This window comes from Gopherus evgoodei, chromosome 2, assembly GCF_007399415.2.
Source record: "Gopherus evgoodei ecotype Sinaloan lineage chromosome 2, rGopEvg1_v1.p, whole genome shotgun sequence".
Taxonomy (NCBI): domain Eukaryota; kingdom Metazoa; phylum Chordata; order Testudines; family Testudinidae; genus Gopherus; species Gopherus evgoodei.
The window spans coordinates 279,407,986-279,421,746 of record NC_044323.1 but is presented as its reverse complement, the minus strand read 5'-3'; the positions used below and the strand labels follow the sequence as shown (position 1 = coordinate 279,421,746).

Here is a 13,761-nt window from a genome sequence, read left to right as displayed (position 1 = left end):
TGCTAACCACGCTAACCAGTTCACAAAAACCATTCATAACTCTCTAACAGCAGCATGTAAAAGGTATATTACATGTGAACCTAACTTGACTAGGCACAGAAGTGGTTCCTGCAGTTCACCAAAAAAAACCACAACCCCACATCTACATGCAGAACTTCAGTAATTTTTAGCAAGGAAAAAAATCTCCTTTCCTAATCAGTGCCAAATGTCCTGAAAGGTTCACATATCTTTTGATTATTTCTGCTTTTTGTTTGTTTCACATTGTATGACTTAATATGGGCTAAGAATGGCAGGTAAGTGTTATTGGCTGCTACTGTGCATGTTTAACTGCTTTGCTTTTGGCTATATTTAACTTACCAGGTGTGCACCAAAGCACATGAAAAAAGCAAACTAATGCTATTAATCTGGGGGAAAAGAAGGTTGCCCTTTTAGTAAAATGTAATCAATAATATGTAAGTGAAATATTGAGAGCAAATATTAATATAGAGCAAATATGAAGTGCACTCTGCATTCTTTTAAATTTCCCCTTTTTGGCCAAACAGTGCCATCTTGGTTGTATTGGTTTTAATGTGAAAAAACTAGTTTAAAAAGTTAAATTTAATCTTTGAAACAGTAGAAGAATAATTAAATCTAAACTTGTCTTTCCTTTATTGTTGAAGTTTACAAGTATTGACTTTCCTGCATATATTTACATTCCTTGCAATAGGTTGGAATAGTTCCCTATTATGTATAATTTCTTTGGTTTACTGTTTTTTAAATTATTTAATATTATTAATATACTTGTAGTCTCAGGACAATAATATATTAACTGTAGGAGCTTTTGAGTTGTGTATCAGAATGTTGGAATAAAGATGCACTCCACGTGCTCTATGCTATTTAATAGCACTTCATCAAATTACTTTAGTGGTAAGAATCATACATCCAGCAAACTTAAAATGTGATTTAAAAACTTAGCACAGCTTTTTAATGTTTTGACCTTTTAAAATGATCAGTTCTATTGCAAAGTGCATGTTTTCAGCATGAAAAAGGGTAATTGGCATGGGGATAAGCAGGTTGCTGACACAAAGTGTTTACATATGCAATCAAATGAAGCAGCTTATATTATGGCTGAATTTTAGGTCATGTATTTTGTTCATTTTGAACTTGCATTTGGTTCTGCTGCTGTACTTTGTGTCCATGCCTCTCTCTATTCTCTCTGTTCTGTTTCAGATGGCTTGCATTTACAGAATCTTGGCTTTGATACAGCCAAGATCTTATACTTCAAGACTTGGCACTTGATCTTTTGATAAACGTAATGTTGCGTTTTATGTGGGCAAGTGAGGCACTTTATATTGAATATAAATTTGCTAGCTACTATGTTTGTTTGGCCCATCAGTGTTACAAAACAAGCTACTTTTGTGTCATGGTGCCGTATAATTCCGGCCTATAAACACACTTCACAATGCCTCTTGAAAAAGTTAGTTGTTAAACACACTCATATTATCAGAGAATGCAGTACACAGCACAAAGTTAATCTCCATAAAGTTTTCTAAGGATATATACTGAAACTGAAAGATGTGGCATGGATTTGTATGCCAGTCTCAGACTTCCAGACTTACTTTTGTTTGGTGCTAGATTTCACTGATAGCAATCTCCCTGGCTTTCAGAGAATGCAAAGAGAGAATATCAAGAAAGTTGGTATGATGGGCTGTTGGCTTTCCCTTTAGATATTGTCAGTATGTTGCAACACTGGTGGTGTTAAACTCAGCATTGTTGTAATATTCCTTAAATATCTGAAAACCAACAGTGGCCTTTTGTTTTCTACTTATGTCTGTGACTAGGGTGACCAGATTTCCCAATTTCATAGGAATAGTCCCGCTATTTAGGGCTTTGTCTTATATAGGCTCCTATTTCCTCCCACCCTCGTCACGATTTTTCACACTTGCTTTCAGGTCACCCTACTGTGCACCAACATTATAAGACCATCAGTGTAAGGGGCAGAGGTATAGTGGGGACAGTATGGTGTGGTTATTTGTGAAAGTACATACAGGAGGCGCTGGAACAAGGCAGTAGAGGGTGATGACAGTGCACCTTCTAGGTTGGTGTAATTGCTCAAAAAGAGCAAATATTGATTAGTAATCAACAAGTAAAGATGAAAAACAAATAGAATCCAGAGTCCTCAATCTTGATGTAAAGACTTCACATTACAGAGAATCCTCCATTTACTCTATTTAAAGCCAGAAAATGACCTATGGCCCATGCTGCAGAGGAAGGAACCCGCACGCACAAGGGTTTCTGCCAATATGACCTGGGGGGAAATTCCTTTCTGACTGTCAAATATGGTGTTCAGTTAGACCCTGAGCTTGTGGGTGAGAAACACCAGCCAAACACCTGGAAAAGAGCTCCCTATGGTGACTCAGAGCCCTCCCTATCTAGTGTCCCATCTGCAACCAATGGAGATATTTTTCCTAATAGCAGTTGTGGATGGGCAATATGCCATTGAGCAATCTTATCATACCATTCCTTCCATAAACTGATCAAGCTCAAACTTGAAACCAGTTAGATTTTTTGCCCCCACTTCTCTGATGGTTACAAACCTTAATCTAATTTCAAGCTTAAACTCATTGACAGTCAGTTTATATGCATTTGTTCTTGTTCCACCATTGGCCCTTAATTTAAATAACTCCTCTCCCTCCCTGGTGTTTATTGCTCCCCTCAGCCTTTCTTTTGTTAGTTTAAACAAGCCAAGCTCCTTCAGACTCCTCTAGCAAAATAGGTTCTCCATTCCTCTGGTCATCTTAGTGGCCTCTCTCTGCACCTGTTCCATTTTGAATTCATCCTTCTTAAAAATGGGAGACCAGAATTGCATGCGGTATTCCAGAGGAAGTCTCACCCATGCCTTGTATAATGGTAATAACACTTTCCTATCTCTACAAAAAATACTTCATCTGCTACGTCCTATGATTTCATTAGCCTTTTCCATGGCCACATCACATTGGCAGTTCATTGTAATCCTATAATCAACCAATAAACCTATGTCTTTGCCCTTCCCTGTCACTTCCAACTGATCCATTCCTAGCTTATAGCAACAACTCTTGTTGTTAGTCCATAAGTGCATGACCTTGCATTTTGCACTACTAGGTTTCATTCCATTTCTATTACTCCTGTTTTCCAGGTCATCCAAATCTTCCTGTATGATATTCCAGACCTCCTCCATATTGGCAGTCCCTCCCAACTTTGTGTCATCCGCTGATTTCATTAGCACACTCCCCTTTCTGTGCCAAGATCATTAATGAATAAGATTGGTCCAAGGATGGATCCCTGAGGGAACTCCACTAGTAATTTCACTTCAGCCTGACAGTTTTCTTTTCAGTATGGCCTGTTGTAATCTTCCCTTGAACCAGTTCTCACATTAATCCCTATCTTCTCCAAATCAACTAATTTCATGTGGAACTGTATCAAATGATTTACTGAAAATCAGCTCGATTAGATCTACTGCATTTCCTTTGTCTAGAAAATTGGTTATCTTCTCAAAGAATGAAATCAGATTGGTCTGGCATGATCTACCTTTTGTAAAACCATGTTCTTTTTATCCCAGTTACCATTTACCTCTATATTTTTAACTACTCTCTCTTTCAGAATTTCTTCTAAGACTTTGCATAAAATGTAGGTCAAATTGAGGGGCCTGTAGTTTCCTGGATAACTGTTCTTTTCCTTTTTAAAATATAGGTATTTTATTTGCAGTTCTCCAATCAGAAGGTATGACCTCGGGGTCCTGGATTAATTAAAAATCCTTCCTGTTGGGATTGCAATTTCATGTGCCAGTTCCTTTAATATTCTTGGATGGACATTATTCAGGTCTCCCAATTTGGTCCCATTAACCTGTTTGAATTCAGCTTCCACACAGGATGTGGTAACTTCTACTTCCATATCCTTGTGCCCATTAGTCACCCTCCCACTGTCCTCAGGCACCTCATTATTCTTATTAAAAATGGAGGCAACATATTCATTCACCTGTTGGGTCGTGTCTACATTATTTTTAATCTTCACCTCGTCCTCAGTGGTTAGTGGTCCCACTCCTCCTTTCCTTGTTTTCTTTTTGTGTGTATTGCTAAAGAACCTTTTACTATTCATTTTAATTTCCTACACAAGGTCAAGCTCTGCTTGGCTTTTGTCAGTTCTCACTTTCCCTACATTTTCTGACCTCTAAGAGATTCTTGCTGATCCATCCCTTCTTCCATTCCTTGTAAACTTTCTGCTTTCTTTTAATAATCTATTTAAGGTGTGTGTTCATCCAGTTAGGTCTTTCCCTACAATTTTTTCCACTTGCTTGGGATGCAGTCTTCAGATAGTTTTTGCAACTTTGATTTAAAGTAATTTCAAGCCTTCTCCACAGTCAGATCCTTGAGTTCTGCAGTCCAGTCCACTTCCCTTAATTTTTTTTGACGTTTCCCCTTTTCGAAATCAAGGACCCTAGTTGAAGACCTATTTTTGTTTATCCTTCTGTTTAATTTAAACTGAATTAACTCTTGATCACTTGAACTAAGGCTATGACTAAACTACAGAGCTTACAGCAGTGCAGTTGCACCCGTGCAGCTGCACCACTGTAGCGCTGCTAGTGCAGACACTCTAAACTGATGGGAGAGAGGTCGCCTGTCGACTTAATTACTCCAGTCCCCGCGAGTGGCAGTAGAAGAAGCTCTGCAACCAACATAGTGCTGTACACACCGATGCTTAGGTCAGTGTAATTTACATCGCTCAGAGAGGTGGCTTATTCATACCCCTGAGTGACGTACATTATACCACAATATGTGGTACTATGCACATAGCTTTTGATTGTCTTCTACAAGCAGTTTTTCTTCAAGTGCTTCTCATGTTGATTCCATTCTAGTTGTGCATGCTCCCACGTGCGTGGTTGTTGGAGATTTTTGCCTTAGAAGTATCCATAGGGTCAGCCGTGACGCCCTCTTGAGTGCCGTGCTCATGCACCAGTATATCAGGCGCCGACAACCCTATGCTTTCTCAATTCCTTCTTACCTCCTGTGGTGGTTAGTCGGAAAACCTTTCCTTGCATTGCAAGGGCTAGCAGTTTTTCGTCTGACTTTGAGCCTTAGGGCCTTATAAATAGTTTGTCGTAGTTAGTATGAAGTAGTTGTTAAGTGTAGGTAGCAGTTAGTGTCCCAGCAGAGACTTCGCCCCAGGTGGGGCATGCCTCCGTCACCTGGGTTTAAGCCCTGGGTGGACTGCAACAGACCTATGTCTGGAAGTGACCCCCATGGCAGCTGCCTCAAGTGCTTAGGGGAATCACATGTTAGAGATAAATGCTGAATTTGTAAAAACTTCTGGCCCTACACACTAAGGAGCGAGCTATTCGGTTCCGGGCTCTTCTCAGGGAGTCTGCCCTGCATCCAGCCTCCATGCAGCCTTGCCAGGACTCACCAAGTACCTCGGTCTCCATGTGCAGTGCGCCCCTGGCACCATTTCCCATTGCTCGTGTCCAAAAATACCAAAAAGCATGGTTCCCTGGCACTGGGCAACAAAGGCCATGGATCATCGGGCAAGGGGAAAGTGCGGAACTGCACTGTGGACTTGTTCGTCTCCCACCAGAACAGGAAATGCCATGTGTTCTGTTCACTCCAAGGGATGGACAAGGGTTCCCTGTGAGATGCTTTCCTGCTTCCGTGGCTGGGAGCCCTGATGTACACCTTCCAGCCAGTGCTGTTGACCCCACAGAGTCCTTGTGAAGGTCAAACAGGACAGGGTGAGAGTTATCCTGATAGCCCCCGAATGGCCTTGCCAGTACTGGTTCAGCAGCCTAGCTGCTGCAGCTCCCTCTCAAGCTGTACCTACTGTCTCAGAACCATGGCAGTCTCCTGCATCCAAACCTGGAGGTGTTGCACTTGACAGCGGCGGCTGCATGACTAAATGTGGAAGAGCGGGAATGCTCGACCTGGGTGCAACAGTTCTTATTGGGTAGCATAAAGCCCTCCTCCAGAGTGACCTACTGGGTTAAGTGGAAAAGATTGATGTGCTGGGCCTCAGATCGGCACATCCGGGCATCTCAGGCCTCGCTGCAGGTGATTCCAGACTATCTTCGGCACCTCAAACTTCAGGGCTTGTCCCTGTCATCAGTCAGCGTCCACCTAGCTGCTATTTTGTCTTTCCACCCTCCATTCCAAGCCAGGTCAGTCTTTGCTCATGACATGAAGGCCCAATTCTTGAAAGGTCTGGAGCATCTTTACCCCCAGATCTGGGATCCTGTCCATCCCTGGGGTTTGAATTTCATGCTGTTGAGGCTCTTGGAGCTTCCCTTTGAACCTCTGGCCTGCTGCTCTCTTCTCCTTCTCTCCTGGAAGTTTGCGTTCCTGGTGGCAGTTATGTCCGCCCACAGAGTGTCTGAGTTCAGAGCACTTAAGTCAGAACCACCCTATATGGTATCCTACAAAGATAAGTTCCAGCTGTGACAGCACCTGATGTTCCTGCCCAAGGTAGTTTCCCAGTTTCATACCAGCCAGGACATTTTCTTACCAGTCTTCTTTCTGAAGTCCCATAAATTCGAAGAGAAGCACAGGTTACACACCCTGGATGTCCAGAGAGCACTGGCCATCTGTATCGATAGGACACGATTGTTCCGTAAGTCAACGCAGCTGTTCATGGCAGATAGAAAGAAAGGTTGCCCTTTGTCTGCTCAAAGATTTCATCCTGGATCACAGCCTGCGTCCGATACTGCTATGAGCTAGCGAGTGTGCCTCCACCGGCAGTAGTTAAAGCACATTTGACTAGAGCTCAAGCATCATCTGCAGCCACCTTCACCCAGGTGCTGATCCAGGAGATCTGCAGAGTGGCTACCTGGTCGTTTGTCCACATGTTTACGTCCCATTATGCGCTGACCCAGGAGGCCCGGGATGATGCTGACTTCAGCAGGGCAGTGCTGTTTGTGAGTCACCTGGAATGGAATTGACATGTGCAAGCACTTGAAGAAAAAATGGTTACCTACCTTTCATAACTGTTGTTCTTTGAGCTATGTTGCTCATGTCCATTCTATTACCTACCCTCCTGCCCGTCTATCGGATTTGCCAGCAAGAAGGAACTGAGAGGGTGTAGGTTCAGCGGTGCCTGATATACCGGCGCATGAGCACAGCACTCAAAGAGGCACCACTGCCAACCCTATGGATACTGCTAAAGCAAAAATCTCCGACACCCGCACACGTGGGCACGCGTACACGTAGAATGAAACAGTCATGAGCAGGATATTTCGAAGAACAACAGTTACGAAAAGCAGGAAACTGTGTTTTTTCTGTGAGTTCCTCAATATTTACCAATACTAAATCAAAAATGGCTTCTCCACTTGTTGGTTCATGACTATTCAGTGAAGAAATCTGTCAGCCATCACATCCAGGAATATCTGGTTTCTAACATTATTAGTAACATTTGTCCTCCAATCTATATCTGGGAAATTAAAGTCTCCCATAATCACACAATTCCCAGTACACTTCTGTCTCGATATAACATGACCCAATATAACACAAATTCGGATATACAGCAGTAAAGCAGCGCTTGGAGGGGGCTGCGCACTCCAGCGGATCAAAGCAAGTTCGATATAACGTAGTTTCACCTGTAACATGGTAAGATTTTTTTACTCCTGAGGACAGTTATGTCAGGGTAGAGGTGTAGTATTTATTTCGTTAAAAATATTAGAGGACTCTATCCATATCCAAATTGGATCTTGGGGGGGGGTCTATAGCAGACCCCAAGCACTATTCTACCGGACCCTTTGTTACCTTTCTTTCCCAAAGTGATTTTGACCCAAACAAATTCCATTTTTTCCATTCCATCACTTCTGATTCCTTTGCAGTCTACCTCATCATTAATACACAATGCTACTCAACCTCCTTTCCCTTTATGTCTTTCTTGAACAGCACATATCTTTCAATACCCGTTTTCCAGTCATGATTATTATCCCATCATGTTTCCGTTTTCCCTATAATATCTGGTTTCACTTCCTGCATTCAGATTTCCTCCATCTTGTTACCTGTGTTCATTGCACTAGTGTACAGACATCTTAGTTGTTTCTGCTCGGCCTTACCCAGATTCTTTGCCCAACTAGCTACAGCCTACCTGACTGTCATTTTCATTGGTATTGACAGTTTCCTCTTGTTGCCTATTTTCCTACCCTTTGTTGTTCCTTTCTCCATCTTTTACTTAATTTTCCTACCATTCAGTATTAGCATCACATGTGGAGATTACCTGAGTATCTCCCAACTATCTCCCCCAAATTCCTAGTTGAAAGCTTTTTTTAATCAGTTGTCCCAACGTCTATCCCAGAAGTTATTTCCCTTCCTGTTCAGGTGGAGTTCATCCCATAAGAACAGTTCTCTGTCTGTGAATGCCTCCCAGTGGTTGAATGTCCCAAAGCCCTCCTTATAGCACAATTGGCTAAGTCATTTGTTGATAACCATAATCTTGTCTCACGTCTCTCTTTTTCTAGGGACAGGTAGAATCCCACTGTAGTTCACCTGAGCCTCCATTTCTTTAAGTGTCTTCCCCAGCCTGGCACAGATTTTTGCTGAGACGCATCAAGGAAGACTAGCAATATCATTTGTTCTGACATGAAGGACAACCAGTGGATTCTTTCCCACTTCCATTAGGATCTTCTTTAGCCTCAGGACCACATCCTGTATCTTAGCTCTTGGCAGACAATACATCCTTCTGTTCTTGAGATCAGCTCTGGTTACAGGCCTATCTGTTCCTCTTCTTATGAGGGAGTCCCCAATTAGTAGACCTGCCCCTTCCTGGTATGGGTGCAATTCTCCAGCCTTCTCCCTTCTCTGTTGTTTCTAGCAGCAAGTCTCTTGTCTTCTTTTCTCACTTGCAGTCTTTTGTGCATCATCCTCTTTCTTTCTGGGACTCTGAATTCTGGCTATCTCCATTGTCTTTCCCTCTTATTGTAGGATTAGCTTCTCTTCTCTTCTTCCTTGCTCTCTCATCTTGTTATTGCCTGTCTCCATTTTATTTTCCAACTCAGTAAGGTATTCCTCATATCTATTTTTACTTCGCTAGCCAATCTTTTCCTCTACCTTGTTCTCATAGTCACGTGCTTTCATTGGCCACTTTCCTCATCCAGCAGTCTACCTCACAGTGCTCCGGTCCAGCATCCATCTCAGTCTTGAGGTTTCCCTTTGCCTGCTCTCTCCTTCCCTCCATCATCCACTCCATTCCCCTTCAAAACTGAATCATAGTTTCTAGCTGTGTCTCCAAACCTCAGATCTTCAGGTGGCACTTTATACAAGCAAAACAGCTTCCAGAGACCCACTCCAGAATAATGTAAATCCCATGGTTTCCACATCCACTCATCTTAATTGTTTCTTCCATTCTTTGGGTCGCTAGCACTGCTGTCTCTGTAGCAGTCATAGCTTTCCTTCCTAAGTTCCTGTCAAGAAGAATAGGAACTCTCCCCCCCTCCATCTCTCTTTCTCTCCCCTACGAACTCCTACTCAACCTCCCGTTTTTATAGCTCTTTTCTGTCTCCTTTGATGCTGCTTCTGGGGAGAATATTTCACAGTGCAATAGAAGTTGCCATTAGGGAAGTATTTACTGATATGCAGCGTAAATTATTTGGTGCTCAATTTCGTTATTGAAACTATCCTAGATAATCCTTGTCCCTCTTAACTTAGATTCACTTCTGGCACTACAATGGGCACCCCCATCCCCCATACTTGATAAACTGTCTGTCATACTCTTATGTACTGTCCTTCAACCACTATTCAGCCCGTGTGACAACGCTCAAATTCTTACTAGTTTTATTACTTCAGTGCAATACTGTATAGCTTTTCTGAATTCCTAGATATATATTGAATCTAGTGCATTCCAAAACCAATTAAATTTTAAAATTCATTGAAGGTTAGCTCTAAAAGGACTCATCAGTTGCTTGAAACAACTGAGTCAATCTTTCTAGCTTCTAATTTAGAAACATAAATTCATAGATTTCAAGGCCAGAAGTGACCATTGTGATCATCTAGTCTGACCTCCTGTATAGCACAGGCCATAGAACTTCCCCAGAATAAGTCTGGAGCATATCTTTTAGAAAAGCATCCAATATTTATTTTAAAATTCTGAGTAATGGAGAATCCAGCACAACCATTGGTAAAATGTTTCAATAGTTAATTACACTCATCTTAAATTTACACCTTATTTCCAGTCTAAATTTTGTTTAGTTTCAACTTCCTGCCATTGGGTTGTGTTATACCTTTCTCTGCTAGATCGAAGAACCCATTATTAAATATTAAATATTTGTTCCCTGTGTAAGTACTTGTAAACTGTAATCGAGTCACCTTCTCTCAGTTAGACTCAAAGAGCTTAATCTGTTTAGTTTATCATAATAGGGCGTGTTTTCTAATACTTTAATCGTTCTCATGGCCCCTCTCTGAGTCCCCTCTAATTTATTAACATCATTCTTGAAATATGGGCACCGTACCTGCACACAGTATTCCAGCAGTGGTCACACCAGTGCCAATATAGAGGTAAAATAATCTCTCTACTACTCAAATTTCCCCTGTTTGTGCATCCCAGGACTGCATTGGTAACAGCAAGTATAAGGTGAAGTTAACCTGTTTACCTGAAAGATCTAAGGTTGTAATTTCCCCCAGAAAAAAATTAACAGCCTCAACTATTTAAACATTGCAGCGAGCTTTTGGGGTTTTTGCTGTCATCAGGTGTTACAAGGGTATGTAAAATCCTAGTCTTGTTATATAAGCAAGAGTGGGAGCTCTTTCAGCTTTGCTTTAGAATGAATAATTGTATCAACTCCTCATCCTGTTCTGGGTGCATGACTTAGATAAATTCAACTAGTCATTAAATGATTGTCTTTAAAATGAACTATAGCATAAAAATCCTTCCTCCTCCTCCTCCTCATTCACTGCCCTAACCATCCTGAGGGAATGAGCTCCATAGCAGAGACCCTTAACTGAAACAGCCCTATTTCCAATCCCCAGAGATGAGTATCTAGGTGGTGTCACCTTAGATGACTTCAGAAATGAAGAGCATAATCTACCCTAATGCATCAGTTCAGCATATCCATTCTGTGTAAAATTTATGACATTGGCTTGTATCTTCACAAATCCTTCTACTACTCTGTCAGTGTCTAGAAGGAGCACCCTTTATAAGGAGAGTGAAGCAAGGAAGTGTAATGAAAAAGCTTTAAGGTTATAGGAGATGTATAAGAGAACCAAAGTGGCAAGTCTTGATTGAATTATTTAACAATGCAAATACTCTGGAATGCTACAGAGCTTTATATTCGACTGTACTGTCCTATAGTATTTCATGTACTATAGCATTTCATGTTTGTACATGAACTGTTAATAGTAAACTGCTGCTTACCTGTCTGCTATTTTCCCCCATTTTCTATCTTCATTTCTTACAGCAGTCTTCAGCAGCTTTCGAAATTATAAATCTGACTTTTCTATGACAATCTCAAAAATGTTGGCCAGTTATTTCTGTAGTCAAGGCCTAATCAATGTGATGCAATTTTTTCCTTTTTAAAAAGGGAGCAGCAAGCTTCCTTGTGTTGAGACACTTCTTAATATTGAAATGTTAAGTATTAATAAGCTGTTGCAAGGTCTGCTTAGGTGCACTTGCTAACAATGCCCCATCTTTATACACTTAACATAGATGTCCTATTTTTGAGGTTTAACAAAACTGAATGTACCAAAATCAGATAGACAATGTGTGTGTAACCTTTTCGTTCCATCCTGATCCATTCATTAAAACTGTTTTCCACAATGTGTAAAATTAACGGATGTGCGCTCCAGTTGATGAATGTGCGCAACTTCCATCAGCATTCTTGGAGAGAAGACCCTTTGCACTAATTTACCTTTAATGTGGAATTGATTACTTATATTAAACTTTTACAGTCCTAGCTGCACCTAAAGCATGAAATATAAGCATTAGTGGTCAATTGTTTGCAGATAATCCTTACTAGAAAAATAATTTTTATTTGGTCAGTATAATTATCTGGATTTTGTACTTTGAAAATTTTAGATTAATTTACCTTTGAAAGTTTATTTCCTAACTCCTTTTGCCAGTGTAGCTAGCTAAGAAATAGTGTCAGTGTTGAAGTTGCAGAGTTCAGAAATAATGACCAGTTTCATTGATCTGAATAGCTTTTCTTTCTGACACCATAATTACCAGTTAGGGATATAAAGGGATCCAAAATTGTATTCTTTTATAACTTTTTTTCTCACAATCTGATGTCACCGCAGATAAATAATTTATGAAATAAAACATTTGAATTAGGGATAATACTCCTAAATATTTAAAAATAAACAAATAAATAAAACAAAACTTGTTAGACCACAAAAATGTTACGATATTTCTTAAAACATATTGTTTTTATGAATTAGTTTTATGTTTATTAGGCAAATGTAGCATTACTTAAATGATATCCAGAGTTGAAAGAAAGAGATTTAATTATCCTATTATGTGGGATAACAATATATTCCAGTTATAGACAGTATACAAGAGAGTCTGCACAGGTGGCTTTAACAATTTGTTGCATCTGTCTTTTGACACAATTACAATGGATCTTCTCATGAGCAATTAGATTACTGGCCCTTAATTGGCATTTATATTTTAATATATTCAGAACTGAGAATGGGCACAGGACTATAAAGAATACACAAAAATACAGTTCCTTCTCCCAAAAACTTAAAATATATAAAAGCGTGCAATTTTTTTAAAATGAAAGTGGATAAGACTACCTTGTTTTATAACATTTTTAGTGTATCCTTAATCAGTGTGTCTTTCCATAACTTACCTGTGGCTCTTCCACTGAGTTCCTACTGCATCCTAAAGGTGAAAATAAATCATAGTATGGTTTGATAAATAAAAATATATTAAAACCTGTAAATTTTAATTAAAAAACCCTTAAAATAGTAACTAACCATGGTTAATAATGTGTGGTAATCTGGAAGGTTTTAACATCCCTGTTGCCTGTAGACCTCATACACGAAAAGTTCCAAATCCAAACAATGATGGGGGAATATACATGACTGTAGTTATCTTTGTAAAGTTTCTCAGAGATATAGTGGTATCTTTATGCAATAAATGGAATAATAGTTAAACAAGAATTCATTAGGAACTTTGTCCTATAGATCATGATGGACTTCTTAAAAACTCATGCAGTTAAATTATTTAATATGCTCTCCTACTGTTTAGATGCCCAGCCTACAGAATCTGAAAAGGAAATTTATAATCAGGTGAATGTAGTGCTAAAGGATGCAGAAGGAATCCTGGAAGACTTGCAGTCATACAGAGGAGCTGGCCACGAAATACGAGAGGTAAAGCATTGTTAGATATTTTGTGATCAAACACACAATTCTATAGAGTATTATTGGTGTACATAACCTTGAACAGATAGATAAGAGCTGATTTTCAGCTTCGCTGGCAGGAACTATTGTATTAATATTCTGAAATGAAAATATTACTACTTTGAAGTATGGTTCTACTCTAAAATGTGATTTTAAAAACGATAACTGGCTACCATATTTGTCTTCAATAAATTTTATATTAAATGCACATAGCTGAGTAATAAAAAGATGTTTCCTCAAAAGCTTTTATCTTAACAGGATTCTTGCTGTTGGATCTTGGGTCACTAACCTGAGACAGTGATCTGCTTTCTGGGTGTATTCATTAACATTTGGTGACTTGACTGACTGAAACAACTTTTTTATTCTTATTTACCACTGCAAGCTAATGCAGCTCTTTGGAGACTATAGAAGATTTTCT

At 40.0% G+C, this 13,761-nt stretch overlaps 1 protein-coding gene across 6 annotated transcripts in view; it reads left to right on the top strand.

Annotated features, from left to right (window-relative positions):
• Positions 1–13,761, top strand: part of FAM49B (family with sequence similarity 49 member B) — a 148,803-nt gene that overhangs the window by 108,802 nt on the left and 26,240 nt on the right. For all 6 annotated transcript variants that reach the window (XM_030553826.1, XM_030553831.1, XM_030553830.1 and 3 more), the window contains one exon: positions 13,192–13,313. In XM_030553826.1, coding sequence (XP_030409686.1) covers positions 13,192–13,313 — 122 coding nt within the window. The remainder of the gene's footprint in view (positions 1–13,191; positions 13,314–13,761) is intronic.